The sequence below is a fragment of the Brachyhypopomus gauderio genome, chromosome 9 (assembly GCF_052324685.1).
Source record: "Brachyhypopomus gauderio isolate BG-103 chromosome 9, BGAUD_0.2, whole genome shotgun sequence".
NCBI classification, from domain to species: Eukaryota; Metazoa; Chordata; class Actinopteri; order Gymnotiformes; family Hypopomidae; genus Brachyhypopomus; species Brachyhypopomus gauderio.
Window position 1 is genome coordinate 3,207,208 of NC_135219.1, and position 15,000 is coordinate 3,222,207.

Below are 15,000 nucleotides of genomic sequence, written 5' to 3' on the forward strand. Positions count from 1 at the left end.
TAAACAAGACAGAAAGGAAGAGGAAAGTTATTCTTGCATCCTCAGGTTCGCCAGTGTTTATCTTAGCATGGAGGTGTTTGATTGTACACAGCTACACTTACAGGGCTGAGGGGTCTGCTTTCATCTTCTCTTGCAGTAAATGAGAACTTGGTCTCTTAATCTTTCAGTGGTTTACAAGTGAACAAAGTCATTAAGAGTGTTTTGGTGAGAAATGCTCCTTTGTAGAGAAATTTATGGAGTCCGAATATTTTTCACAATTATAGTGAAACGTATTTTTAACAGAAACTGTTATTCTCTGATTAATTCTGAAATTCCTCTCAAAATTACATTTGAGAGACTGGAGTGCCCAATCCAATGCACTTTTCTTGTTACTAGCACGTAGCTCAAACCTTTCAATGCGGCTAACGCCAGGAGCCGCTTGTGTTTACAGTAGATTCTAGGGGTGGGAATCATTTACTATCTCACGATTCGATTCGATTCCGATTTTGGGGGCCACAATTCAATTCAAAAATCGATTTTCGATTCAAAACGATTTTCGATTCAAAAAACGATTTGATTTATAAAAATGTCTGCTTCAGTCTATAAAATCTGCATGATCTACTACAGTCTGCTTTGCAAGACAGAACGACAAATACAGAAAATTAAGTGTCTTTCACATTTAATTAACAAAAATTAAGTGCTTTGGTAAAATGAAATGGTTTTTTTGTTACCAAAATTCTTGAACTTCATTTTGCGAGCTGTCAGGGCTGGCTCGGATGCAGTTCCCCCAGCCGTCGCTAGGGGCACCAGAGTCAGTCCCAGACTAAACCGACGTAACCGTACGTTCTCAGCCAGTCTCTGCTTTCTTTGCTTATCGTTTAATGGTGTCTCGCCACCTCTCTGTTATGCTTTCTCTTTACTTATTCGAGTATCTCATGCGTCGCTTCCTGACCCATCTCAAGTTTTCCCAATCCTGTATTTCTTCCTATCCGTTTTGCCTTTATTTTTGGGAAGGGTTTTATTTTGCTGCAGCGTTTTTTGCCAGTTACTTTTGCTGGTGTCCTTGATTTCGGTTTCGCGTTGCATTTATCCGCGCTGTTTTTTTAGTTACTGTTGTTGTTTTGTTTCTTCCTCCCGTCTCACTACGGTTGAGTGTTATTTTTCACTTTCCGCATTGGTTTTTTGTTTCTATTTACTCCGTGCCCTCACGGTTTTGCGTTCTATTCTCTTGTGCGTTGAGTCTTCCGTGTTGTTTTGTTTGTTCGTTCTGGGTCGCTGTGCGCGTTTCCCTCTCGCTAATACATTTGACGAGTGTCAAACGTCTTGCTCTTGCGAGCCGGCACTTGGGTCCATCCTTCTCTAGATTATTTCTCACCCTTCTCTATATTAACGCTCCCGTGCTCACCGCGTTACACAAGCCTTGCACACGAGCTACATTGTGTCCAGTTCGGTCTTCCCCGGCATTCGGTAAAAACCAAAATGAACCCATATTTTTGCCTTAAATGAAGACCGGACAGGTTGAATATCTCTGTCCTCCATCTGTTTTGAACCTTTTCCGCACATGAGTGTGTCCCAGAACCTGCTGCGTAAAGTCTCGCGTAATTTTGTAATTGCATAACGCGAGACTTCACCACGACTTAGAATCGATTTTGGGACATTTAAAATCGATTCTGAATCGTAGTGAATGAGAATCGATTTTTGATATATGAATCGATTTTTTGGCACACCTCTAGTAGATTCGTTTCCTTACCTATTTTGATAGAGGGACTATGCGTCGGACCTTGAGGAGGTCTGTCCAAAATGGCGTACTGTGCCACACTCACCAATCGGATCCCTTTCCTAACCCGATATACAGCGTAACTCACCATCATTCTGATACATTAACCAGTGAGGTAGCTGTGACTATGAACTCGTGCGGTTCCTCTGAGGAATACACACGCTTAACTACCTGCAAAACGTAACATATGGCGGAAAGGTACATGTGGCATACCTAAAAATAGTACCTTAAAACACACTATCTGATCATTATCAGCCATTATTAACATTGGAAGAACATTTGAAGAAAAAACAAAATAGAAGACACATGTTCATTTTCAGAATTTGGATCTAAATTTCTCTAGGAAGGAACATTTCACACCACAACACTGTTCACTCTTCACATCTAAAACAAGAGATGATGATGAAGTTCAGCAAAGCCCGAGAAGGTCCTTGTCATCATCAACTTCCTCTTCATACAGACAACCCTTCCATTACAGGAAAGCTGTGTGTGTGTGTGTGTGTGTGTGTCTCCAGGTCGGTTTGATGTATCTGTGATAGAAGAAAGGAGACAGTGTTCTGAAGACTTACTCCAGTTTAGTGCCAATATTCCAGCTCTCTACGGGAGTCAGCACATACAGGACTTCTTTAAGGTACACACACACACACACACACGCATCAATACTCACTCAATCAATGGACCGTGTACGCAGCTTTCATTTGTTTCACACATGACCAAGAACTCTTTAAGACACACACCCTCATAATTGCACTGTCAGCAAGATTCTTTTTAGGTACACACGCATGGTTTCTCTCACTGCATACACACACGCGCGCACACACACACTCTGCAACTTCCTGCATTAAAGTTTCTGTTACTGTTACTTTACACGTATGACTCAGGCTTTGTCTCTCCAGTATGGGTTCTTCGTATGAGATGGTGGTCATGTGGTGGTCATGTGGTGGTCATGTGATGGTCATGTGATGGTGTGTTGCAGGACGGTGAGGTGCAGGACGGCTCTGACATCATCGGGCCAGCAGATCCCTTCTCTGACTTCCTGGCCGACAGCCTATCAGACAGCAGTTCTGACGGTGAGCGTGTGTGCATATGTACATGTACGTGTTCATACAGTAAGGGGCTGTGAGGTCTTTTGCAGGCCCAAACCCATAGGGGGCGCCACCCACATGAGGGGGAACCTCAGCACACTTTAAGTGAGCTACTGAACTTTACTGAAACGGACTTCTGTGGAGAACCAGGTTCATGAAGGAAGACTCGATCGACGTTTATACCTGCTCTGGGTTCTGAGCTTCAGACTGTAACCAGGAGCCATATTTATGAGGGAGAGATGTTCCAGCTAATTGTGATAAATATGTCCGCCGGACTGAATGAATAATAAGAGTCTAAGCGAAGTGTTGAAAACTGTAAAGAAACAAGACACTTCATATTCAGACTTCAAGTGTAGCAGAAATGATTTTTACTTTCCTAAGCACTCGACTTTCTTTAAAACATTTGATCAAGATTGACTCATATTTTGGCTTTGTAAGTTAAGATGTAAGAAAATAACATTTAGGCCCATATTTCCCACCCAGAGTGTGATGTGATGTTTATGTACACACACACACACACACACACGTATGTATGTGTGTGTGAGCGTGTATATTCATATGTAAGCGTTGTGCGTGGATGTGTGTGTGAGAGCCAGCATGGTTGGTACACACATGACTGACTCATATTGCTTTAGTCTAGCGCTGTGCTGTGACACTTTGCTGCTGGCCCAATAGGGTTCCTCCTGTGCTACGTCAGAGAGCTGCCAGTAGATGGCGCTATCGCCCCACAGTTCCCCCCTTCACCATGCAGAATTCCATTAACGTAATGACATATTGCAGTTAACACAGTGTGATCTTGTGGTGACATCTAGTGTTTGTAGTAGCATTTGCGTTATACCATTTCTCCTTTTTCATCCATCCATTCTCTCTCTCTCTCTCTCTCTCTCTCTCTCTCTCTCTCTCTCTCTCTCTCTCTCTCTCTCTCTCTCTCTCTCGTCTGCGTGCAGTTCATAAGGACATTGGTGGAGTGGATGATTTGACAGGGACCAGTCAGTCCGAGTATGGAGGTGAGGGTTCTCGGTTCTGACCGTGTCTCGTCCTCTGTGTCCATGCTGCTGAAATCAGACTCCTGTCTTCAAATCAACTGGGCCGGGTTTCCCAAAAGCAGCATAAAACAAAGATCCTCTTTAAGTGCTAGAGCGAGTATAACACTGAACACTCTCTCTCTCTCTTAGTCATTTAAGATGATTTTACCGTCCCGGGATCTCATATCTGATTGGTCACTTTGCGTCCGATTCCTGCATGACAGGATGGGTTTGATCCAGACCTTAAAGGCGATGATCCGAATGCCTCTGCTTTATGATTTAGCACTCTTGTGGATCTCGCGGGAGTTAGTTGTGGGATGGGCAGGTTCCGTTTCCTATGGTGAAGTGGTTAACCCCACTAGAAGTGTGTCGGTGGCGAGCTGCTCACAGGTGACCCGTTCCCCTCCGTGTCAGGTCCGTCCAGCGAAAGCGACCTGATCTCCCTGCTGGTCGACGGAGATTCCCTGGCCGAGCTGGACGATGGGATGGCCTCGGGCGGCAGTTCCCCAAAGCAGCCAGCAGGGGGCGGCGGGCGGGACGCTTCTCCGAGCAGACAGCAGCTAGTGCCCAGCAGGGCGGCGCTCTTCCCCTCCAGCCTGCGTAAGAAGGACTACCTGGAGAGGGCCAGTGAACAGATCAGTCTTGCCCTTCAGAAGGAGGTGGAGAGGGACTTCTCTGCTGCTCTGTCTTACTATCGCAACGGGGTAGACTTACTACTGCAGGGAGTTCAAGGTATGTACACACACACACTCGCACACAAACACACACACACACACACACACACACACACACACGCGAATGTTGGTGAGGTGGTGTTGAGGTATAGATCCTAATTCAGGATTACTGGGTCCTTAAACCAGGTGTGGTGGACCTACATACATGTGCATTCAACTGCTTAGACTACACGTCTGTATATCACGTGCTTAAATTAGAATTCATGTACATGCGTGTATTTCTCACTGGACAGTGAGAACAGGCAATGTGCTTGTGTACCTTTTATTTCTTTGTGTGTATGTTTAGAGCAGCATTGTTTTTTTTATTACTGAGAGAACTGGAGAGTTTTTAGATTCCCTGATGCCATTCATGGTGATTCTCTGTCGTCCAGGATGAGTTTAAACCAGTTTTGCTTCACGTCTGGGCAGAACCAGTTTCCTTTGTGTCCTCTGGGAAAGTAAATCTCGGCTGCGTAATGGGCCATTAGCGCTTCGTTAGCTGCGATGTCCTTGGTGGCGACGTTAGAGCTGCGGCACACGCTCTGGCCATCAGGGCGGCGGCGTTGAGCGTCGCCCCTGGTGTGGGGCGCCTCCGTGTTCTTCGCCGAGCCCCTCGCCCGCCGCGGTCTCGGTTGCCGTTGTTCGCACGCCGTGGAAGGAAACGGCAGTTGGGGCACGGCGGTTCTGAAGCCCGCGGCTTTTTTTGTGTGTTGGGCCGGTGAGTGAGAACCTCCAGCTGGCTGAAGAAGATGGCGATCACCATCTGACTGAACAAAAGGACGCTCGTCACTCAATCAATCACCTGATTGGCCACTCCTCATATCAGAGGAGGGTGTGAATGGCTTTGGAGAATTCTGGTCTGATTAGATCAGACTTCCTGTGTCACTGAGGAGATCAGGAGAACAATACACATCTACAGATGTTCCTGAACCCTGAATGTTTCTTCAGCTCTCTGTGGTGCCACAAATTTCACTACACCACAGTTATTGGGGAAAATGTGTGCTTCTTGGGCAACTGGTTTCTTGTTCGACATGAACCGTTACATTTAGCTCTTGTTAATCTGAAGTGGCTTCAGCTAAGACTTCGTCACACCAGGCACAGATGTATGGAGTAGTTTACCACATTCTGACACCAGCCAGGCGACAAGCAAAGAGAGGAGAACTCCAGAAGGACTTGGGTGTCTTCAGACACCATCATGGTTTCCCGCCCTGTGAGTCCAGAGGGTTCAGTCCTAGGAGAAGAAGGGAGTGAGAGAAACGCCATCATCCGAGCGGGATGGACCTCCATGTCTGGATCTCTACTGTCTGTGGGACAGTGAACTCGTGGTCAGCAAGTTCTGACCTAACACCTCGTTTTGACTGCAGATGTGAGACAGGTGCCGTAAAGGTGCTGTGACAGACAGACCTCAGCCAGACACTGTCGGACACTGCTGGGATCAGGAATACCAGCTTTAATGAGACTTTAGTTTGTCTTCAAACATCTACACCAATTGGGTGAGACTGTTCCTCTGTCCAGGGATCAGACCCAATCATCTCCCCCACAAGTCTCTACTGTGAGGAGCAAATATGCCTGTGGTGGGCGGGGCCAGGCGAGGCCCCTCCCCCAGGCTTTTGCAGCGCGTGACCTGGCTTATTACGAGTGACCGCTGTAACAAATAAAGCAGTTTGCCTTTTCACTTAACAAGTTGGAAATATGTTGTCAGGCACATCTAGAATGAGGCTTCCCCTCACGAGGGCGTTGCTATAGGCGACGGCGGGGCTGAATCAGATGGTGTACAGCTACACCCGCTGCTCTGAGTGCACTGATACCGCTAATCCTGCTGTAGCTTTATGTCTCTTTAACAAGTTAGCTACAAAAAAGTACTAGTCAGCGATTAAAAACATCTGACACCCCATCTGCGTCAGACGGCACTTAACTCACTGGTGTGTGTGTGTGTGTGTGTGTGTGTCTGTGTCAGGCGAGGTGAACCCGAGCAGGAGAGAGGCAGTGAAGAAGAAGACAGCTGAGTATCTTCTGCGTGCTGAGCTCATCTCCAACACCTACCTGAAGGACGTCATGGGTCAGAGCTCCACCCAGAACCGGGTCGGTCCAGAACCCCTCCCCCCACAATAGCCCCTCCCTTTACAGGAGCTCGGGAAGCTGTTTGGCTCTATTAAACTGCTTTAACTTGTATGTAATTTACAATCTCTCATTCTCTTCCTCTCTCTCTCTCTCTCATTCTCTTCCTCCCTCACTCCCTCCCTCTCTCTCTCTCTAGACACTGGCTGCTCAGTGTTGTAAGGGGTCATGGGGGCAACAGAGTCAGGCTGATGAACTGCACAACTACAGAGTGCTCGGGGTCGTTGACAAGGTGAGCCGGTGCCAAAGGGCTAAGGTCACTGGTCGCAAATTCTTCCATGGTGCTTCTCTATTTATGCACGTGTGTGTGTGTGTGTGTGTGTGTGTGTGTGTGTGTACATAATATTCCACCATTCCTATTCACTTAGGTAGCACCTGTTTAGGGTTCTCAAACAACCCTTGCGCACTCGCGCGCACACACACACACACATACACACACACATTTGTGCATTCCTTTCAGTCTCATTATACGGATCTTACTGTGTATTATTACTTTTTAAACCACATTATGGGAGATTTTATTACAGAGTTTTATTAGGTTTTAGTTTTAAATTGAAATGTTCCTCTTCTCTATACGGCCTATTGAATATCCCCAGATGACACATCATATTCTATTATATTAGAACGTGTGTGTTAACCCACACGACACTTTCGGCAGGGTTTCGTCTCCGTGGCGATTGGCAGAGTGGAGGAGTGTGTTTGCTCTTCCCCGTCTGTCTGTTAAAACTGTGTGTGTGTGTGTTATGTGTCTGTGCTCACTGCACTTCCTGTGTTATGTGTCTGTGCTCACTGCACTTCCTGTGTTATGTGTCTGTGCTCACTGCACTTCCTGTGTGTGTTATGTGTCTGTGCTCACTGCACTTCCTGTGTGTGTTATGTGTCTGTGCTCACTGCACTTCCTGTGTTATTTGTCTGTGCTCACTGCACTTCCTGTGTTGTGTCTGTGCTCACTGCACTTCCTGTGTTATGTGTCTGTGCTCACTGCACTTCCTGTGTTATGTGTCTGTGCTCACTGCACTTCCTGTGTTATGTGTCTGTGCTCACTGCACTTCCTGTGTTGTGTGTCTGTGCTCACTGCACTTCCTGTGTTGTGTGTCTGTGCTCACTGCACTTCCTGTGTTGTGTGTCTGTGCTCACTGCACTTCCTGTGTGTGTTATGTGTCTGTGCTCACTGCACTTCCTGTGTGTGTTATGTGTCTGTGCTCACTGCACTTCCTGTGTGTGTTATGTATCTGTGCTCACTGCACCTCCTGTTTGTGTTATGTATCTGTGCTCACTGCACTTCCTGTGTTATGTGTCTGTGCTCACTGCACTTCCTGTGTTATGTGTCTGTGCTCACTGCACTTCCTGTGTTATGTGTCTGTGCTCACTGCACTTCCTGTATTGTGTGTCTGTGCTCACTGCACTTCCTGTGTTGTGTGTCTGTGCTCACTGCACTTCCTGTGTTGTGTGTCTGTGCTCACTGCACTTCCTGTGTTATGTGTCTGTGCTCACTGCACTTCCTGTGTGTGTTATGTGTCTGTGCTCACTGCACTTCCTGTGTGTGTTATGTATCTGTGCTCACTGCACTTCCTGTGTGTGTTATGTATCTGTGCTTACTGCACCTCCTGTTTGTGTTATGTATCTGTGCTCACTGCACTTCCTGTGTTATGTATCTGTGCTCACTGCACTTCCTGTGTTGTGTATCTGTGCTCACTGCACTTCCTGTGTTATGTGTCTGTGCTCACTGCACTTCCTGTGTGTGTTATGTGTCTGTGTTCACTGCACTTCCTGTGTGTGTTATGTATCTGTGCTTACTGCACCTCCTGTTTGTGTTATGTATCTGTGCTCACTGCACTTCCTGTGTTATGTATCTGTGCTCACTGCACTTCCTGTGTTATGTGTCTGTGCTCACTGCACTTCCTGTGTTGTGTCTGTGCTCACTGCACTTCCTGTGTTATGTATCTGTGCTCACTGCACTTCCTGTGTTATGTATTTGTGCTCACTGCACTTCCTGTGTTATGTGTCTGTGCTCACTGCACTTCCTGTGTTATGTGTCTGTGCTCACTGCACTTCCTGTGTTATGTATTTGTGCTCACTGCACTTCCTGTGTGTGTTTGTTCGGTCGTGTGTGCAGGTGCTGCTGGTCATGGATAAGAGGACACAGGAGACCCTCGTCCTCAAGGTGAGGCGGCTGCCCCAGCGTCAGCTGTCCGCAGCACTGGGCCGCAGCATTTTAATAGGACGTGGAACGTAGTAGCTGTTCCTGGATCAGCCACTGTGTGCGTGTGTGAGGGAGATGTGTGGGAATCACTAGGCACCATGAACATAAGGGAGCTCTGGCAATACTAGCTCTCTAATGCAGCTCAGAAAAAGAGCAGGAGTGTGTGTGTGTGTGTGTGTGTGTGTGTGTGGGAGAGAGAGAGTGTGTGAGTAAGTGTGTGCATATATGTTGATGCCATTATTTGTGGTCTGTACTCTGGACAGTGTCCAGATGCTGATGGGATGGGCACAGACGATGCCAGTGTCCTACACACACACACACACACACACACACACACACACAGCTCTGGCCTCTGACAGGAGAGTTAAGTCAGATAGATGAGTGGGTGTGTGAGCGTCACTGTAATTGGATATCATTTGTTTATGGGGCAGCAGCAGAGAACCCCAGTTCTGTGTGTGTGTGTGTGTGTGCGTGTGTGGGTGGGTGAGTGTGTGTGCGTGTGTTAAGTGTTTAAGGGTTCACGTGTGTGTTTCTCAGGGACTGAGGAAGAGTAGCGGGTGCGGGTGTGTGAGGAAGACTGTGGTACCCCGGGCTGTGCCCAACATGGTACGACTCAGGAAGTTCATCATCTCAGACGACTCCATCTTCCTCCTGCTGCATTACGCCGAGGGTAGGTGTTCACCTCACCACTTCTCTCCCTGTCTCACTCTCACTCTCCCTGTCTCACTCTCCCTGTCTCACTCTCACTCTCCCTGTCTCACTCTCCATGTCTCCCTCTCCATGTCTCACTCTCACTCTCCCTGTCTCACTCTCCCTGTCTCCCTGTCTCACTCTCCCTGTCTCACTCTCCATGTCTCTCTGTCTAACTCTCTCACTCTCCCTGTCTCACTCTCTCTCTCACTCTCCATGTCTCATTCTCACTCTCCCTGTCTCGCTCTCCATGTCTCTGTCTCACTCTCACTTTGTCTCACTTTGTCTCACTCTGTCTCACTCTCTCTGTCTCACTCTCCCTGTCTCACTCTCCATGTCTCTCTCACTCTGTCTCACTCTCCATATCTCTGTCTCAGTCTCTCTCTGTCTCACTCTCCATGTCTCTATCACTCTCCCTGTCTCACTCTCCTTGTCTCTGTCTCACTCTCCATCTCTCACTCTCCCTGTCTCTCTGTCTCACTCTCTCTGTCTCTCCATATCTCACTCTCCATGTCTCACTCTCTCTGTCTCACTCTGTCTCTGTCTCACTCTCCCTGTCTCACTCTTTGAATGTCTGCTTGTCTCACTCCTACATTCTGAATCCTTCATGTCTCTCCATGTCACACTGAAGGTTTCATGTCGTTCTGCTTCTCTGTGTCTCTTTCCCCCCGACTCATGATGGCAAGTTGTTCTCTCTCCTTATTCTTCACACACACACACACACACACACACACACACACACACACACACACACACACACACACACACACACACACACACGTCTCTCTCTGTCCTTGTTAGGCTCGTGTCACAGGTCATTATGTATGGTAGCAGGTGCTGCTTTGGATCATTAACTAAGCTAACACCTGCGTCTCCTTATTCTCCGCTGTGTGTGTGTGTGTGTGTGTGTGTGTGTGTGTGTGTGTGTGAGTGCACACATCTGTTTTCAGGTTTGTGTTTATATTGGAACGAATAAACCACTTAATCTCGGTGCAGTCGTTTCAGCAACATCATGTGTCTGTGTTAATAACCTGCAGGGAACCTCTCAAGTAGCCCACAGCAGCGTGTGGCGGCTCGGTGGCCTGAGTGGTCCTGCCACTCACACAGTCCCGCGTAACCTCCCCGTAAACGTCCTGCTGTGCTCCCACGTCCCGCCACGCCTGCAAACCACCCTATAAAACACCTTGTAAGATTAGCCACACGTGTACCGGGACACGCGGGAGACGTGTGCGTCAGCTCCGCTGCTCCGGGGGCTTAAACTGGAACGCGAATAAAAGCAAAACCCAGTCCGCCGTCGTGAGTTTAACGAGCTCCTTCGCCTCCAGGAGTGAGTCTGGCACTTCACGCTCCGTTTCATTCGTTTGGGCTGCTGTCGGCGCGGAACACGAGCCTGTTCGTGGCGGCCGCCCGTCCCGGGTGAGGAGAGAGAGAGAGAGAGAGAGAGAGAGAGAGAGAGAGAGAAGGAGAGAGAGAGAGGGATGACCTGACTGACATTCTGCCCGCACGTTTGTTTCTTCTCTTTTTTTTTGCTGTTTGTTTTGTTTTGTTTGCGGTCTGGAATCATTTGGCGTCGCCGGTGTCATTATCTCCGCACTGAAGAGCCAATTCATCCAGTTAACACAGCAGATGTTACCCTCACCACACAGCTGTGTTTGTGTGTGTGTGTGTGTGTGTTAAGGTTTACAGTCTGTTAGAAGTGAAATGGTATCATTTAAACCTTGGCTCTTCACATTGCAGTGACCTCGTAACTGGTGTGCCTATGTAACACAACTCTACCCTTTACCTCCACTCCCCCTGTAACGACACAACACTCCCCCTGTAACGACACAGCACTCCCCCTGTAACGACACAGCACTCCCCCTGTAACGACACAGCACTCCCCCTGTAACGACACAGCACTCCCCCTATAACACCACAACACTCCCCCTATAACACCACAACACTCCCCCTGTAACACCACAACACTCCCCCTGTAACGACACAGCACTCCCCCTGTAACGACACAGCACTCCCCCTGTAACACCACAGCACTCCCCCTATAACACCACAGCACTCCCCCTGTAACACCACAACACTCCCCCTGTAACTCCACAACACTCCCCCTGTAACTCCACAGCACTCCCCCTGTAACGACACAGCACTCCCCCTGTAACGACACAGCACTCCCCCTGTAACGACACAGCACTCCCCCTGTAACGACACAACACTCCCCCTGTAACGACACAGCACTCCCCCTGTAACGACACAGCACTCCCCCTGTAATGACACAGCACTCCCCCTGTAACGACACAGCACTCCCCCTGTAACGACACAACGCTCCCCCTGTAACGACACAACGCTCCCCCTGTAACGACACAACACTCCCCCTGTAACGACACAGCACTCCCCCTGTAACGACACAGCACTCCCCCTGTAACGACACAGCACTCCCCCTGTAACGACACAGCACTCCCCCTGTAACGACACAGCACTCCCCCCGTAACGACACAGCACTCCCCCCGTAACGACACAGCACTCCCCCCGTAACGACACAGCACTCCCCCCTGTAACACCACAACACTCCCCCTGTAACGACACAGCACTCCCCCCCATGTAACGACACAGCACTCCCCCCCATGTAACGACACAGCACTCCCCCCCATGTAACGACACAGCACTCCCCATGTAACGACACAGCACTCCCCCTGTAACGACACAACACTCTCCCTGTAACGACACAGCACTCCTCCTTAGGTTCAGTCTCTTATGCATTCTCTCTCTCTCTCTCTCTCTCTCTCTCTCTCTCTCACTCTCAGGAGGTAAACTGTGGTCTCACATCACCAAGTACCTGCACAGCGGGAGTCCTGACGACAGCTTCGACATCTCCTTCATCCAGAAGTCCCACCTGGCCTCTCTGCCCCTGGAGGCAGCTGTGGCCAGCTCGGACAGCGCCGGGTCCCGCCCAGAGTCCCGCCCCAAGTCCCTCCCCGGCCCGGCTCCCCCGCAAGACCAGCCTGCCCTGTCCTGCCTAGCCCTGCTCAGGCAGCGTGGCCCGGGAGAGAGCGGTCCGGCGGCCCCCGCGGACACGTCGCAGGAGGCGTGCACCAACAGCTACCTGACGCTGTGCAACGAGTACGAGCAAGAGAAGGTGGAGTCTGAGGTGTTGGGGCAGGAGGAGGAGGAGGCCAGGGAGGCGGAGGAAGACCCCCGTGCGCAGGGAGGAGACGGCGCGGCCGTGGGTCTGGGACCAGGCCGGGCCAGGTCGTCGCTGAGCGCCGACTGCCTGTGTTCTCCAATCACGGCGCAGGAGCTGTGCTTCTTCACCGAGGAGGAACCCGAGGAACCTCCCAAGCTCCGCCCCTTCGACCAGTTGGACAGCCCCCGCATCTCCAGGACACTGTTTTCGACCTCCGACCCGGGGTCGGAGGTCACGGATGTGACGGAGGACCCACTGGAGGTGGGTGAAGTTGTGGAGGTCAAAGGTCACGTGACTGACCTCTGGCGGTTTGACAGCGATCAGGGTTCCAACGAGTCTGTGCCCGTGATCTCATTTAAAGAGGCCTTGCTGGAGGACGCTACGGCATGCTACGTGGACGAGGGGCGACCTCCTGACCTTTTGGTCAACCTGCCTGGAGTCGGAGGGGTCACTGGGGTCACCGTGGACGATTTGGAGGAGGAGCTTGTCGCCGCAGGCGTTGCTTTTGCCGTGGAAGCCAAGCCTTCACCTAAATTTGGCAAACCAGACGTCCTGCAGCTGGGAGAGGAGGCAGGACTGGACCTGTCAATCGAGGGAGATATCTCCACCTCCTCCGTGTCTCTTAACCAATCGGACGGCGACGATTTGAAAGACCGCACCTCTTCGGCGCGCAGTAAAACAGACCCGCGGACTCTCTTCAGCTCTCCCCTGCTCTCCGGCTCCGCCTCCCCCTGCAGTCTCCTGACTCCGCCCCTCTCGCACTCGGACCCCACGCATTCCCCCGAGCCTCCTCCCGGTCCCGGCGCGGGGGCGGAGCTGGCGGCGGAGGAGGGGCGGAGCGTGTCGGAGCTGTTCCGCGAGCTGGACGGGCTGGCCGAGGTGGCCCTGCACACACGCATCCCTGAGGCGCTGGTGAGGAGCTGGGCTGTGGACCTGCTGACGGCCCTGGACGCCCTGCACCAGGAGGGAATCATCTGTAAAGACCTGAACCCCAGAAACATCCTGCTGGACCACAGAGGTACACACACACACACTCTGTGTGTGGTAGATGTTGAATCTGTATCATGTCCTGGTGTTTTGTTGCTTTTCTGTGCTTGGTGTAGGTTATTTTCACGCAGGCGATATACACGGCCCTCCCTTTTCTAGCCTTAGGTCCCCTGCTTGGTGATCAGGGCTCTAATAGGCTCTAATGGTTAATAACAGCATTACTGCCAATGAAACCCTGTTAGCACCCAAACCACAGCAATTACCACCTCCCTAATTCCGAGAGCTTGTGTGTGTGTATGTGTGTGTGTGCGTGTGTTTGTGTGTGTGGTATGAGGCAGAAATGAGTAAACGGTAGGGGGGAGGGTTCATTTCATTTTAGGGGCAGATTGTAATTTTGTCAGCCTCTTTTAGTGGATATATGGGGTTGCTTTCAGTTTAATTAGCCAGATAATGTTCTGTCTCTGTCTCTTTTTCACTCTCACTCATGCTTTGGTGTGTGTTTAACTCTTTCACTCCTCTTTTCTCTCTCCATCTCTTTCTCCCTCTCTCCCTCCCTCTCTCTTGTAGGTCATGTGGAGTTGACGTATTTCTGCAGCTGGTCTGAAGTGGAGGAGTCATGTGATCCTGAAGCTGTTGCTAAGATGTATTGTGCACCAGGTTAGTCTAATCTGTCCTTTCCAGGTTCATTTGTCCTTTCCAGGTTCATCTGTCCTTTCCCGAGTTAATCTGTCCTTTCCCGAGTTAATCTGTCCTTTCCCCAATTAATCTGTCCTTTCCCCAATTAATCTGTCCTTTCCCAGGTTAATCTGTCTTTTCCCGAGTTAATCTGTCTTTTCCCGAGTTAATCTGTCTTTTCCCGAGTTAATCTGTCTTTTCCCGGGTTAATCTGTCTTTTCCCGAGTTAATCTGTCTTTTCCCGAATTAATCTGTCCTTTCCCCAATTAATCTGTCCTTTCCCAGGTTAATCTGTCTTTTCCCGAGTTAATCTGTCTTTTCCCGAGTTAATCTGTCTTTTCCCGGGTTAATCTGTCTTTTCCCGGGTTAATCTGTCTTTTCCCGGGTTAATCTGTCTTTTCCCGGGTTAATCTGTCCTTTCCAAGTTAGTTTGTTCTTTTCCAAGTTAGTTTGGCATTTCCAGGTTGGTCTGTGTTCCTTCACCTGTCGTACTGCCTCAGAGAGACGGTCTTCTCTACCTGTCGTACTGCCTCAGAGAGACGGTCTTCTCTACCTGTCGTACTGCCTCAGAGA

General features: G+C 49.7%; 1 protein-coding gene across 2 annotated transcripts in view; it reads left to right on the forward strand.

The window, feature by feature from the left end:
- Positions 1–15,000, forward strand: part of rps6kc1 (ribosomal protein S6 kinase polypeptide 1) — a 30,195-nt gene that overhangs the window by 4,538 nt on the left and 10,657 nt on the right. For both annotated transcript variants that reach the window (XM_077016472.1, XM_077016471.1), the window contains exons 4-13: positions 2,272–2,387; positions 2,733–2,826; positions 3,789–3,848; positions 4,281–4,598; positions 6,537–6,661; positions 6,837–6,929; positions 8,814–8,861; positions 9,438–9,570; positions 12,386–13,783; positions 14,320–14,409. In XM_077016472.1, the coding sequence (XP_076872587.1) occupies positions 2,272–2,387; positions 2,733–2,826; positions 3,789–3,848; positions 4,281–4,598; positions 6,537–6,661; positions 6,837–6,929; positions 8,814–8,861; positions 9,438–9,570; positions 12,386–13,783; positions 14,320–14,409 (2,475 nt within the window). The remainder of the gene's footprint in view (positions 1–2,271; positions 2,388–2,732; positions 2,827–3,788; positions 3,849–4,280; positions 4,599–6,536; positions 6,662–6,836; positions 6,930–8,813; positions 8,862–9,437; positions 9,571–12,385; positions 13,784–14,319; positions 14,410–15,000) is intronic.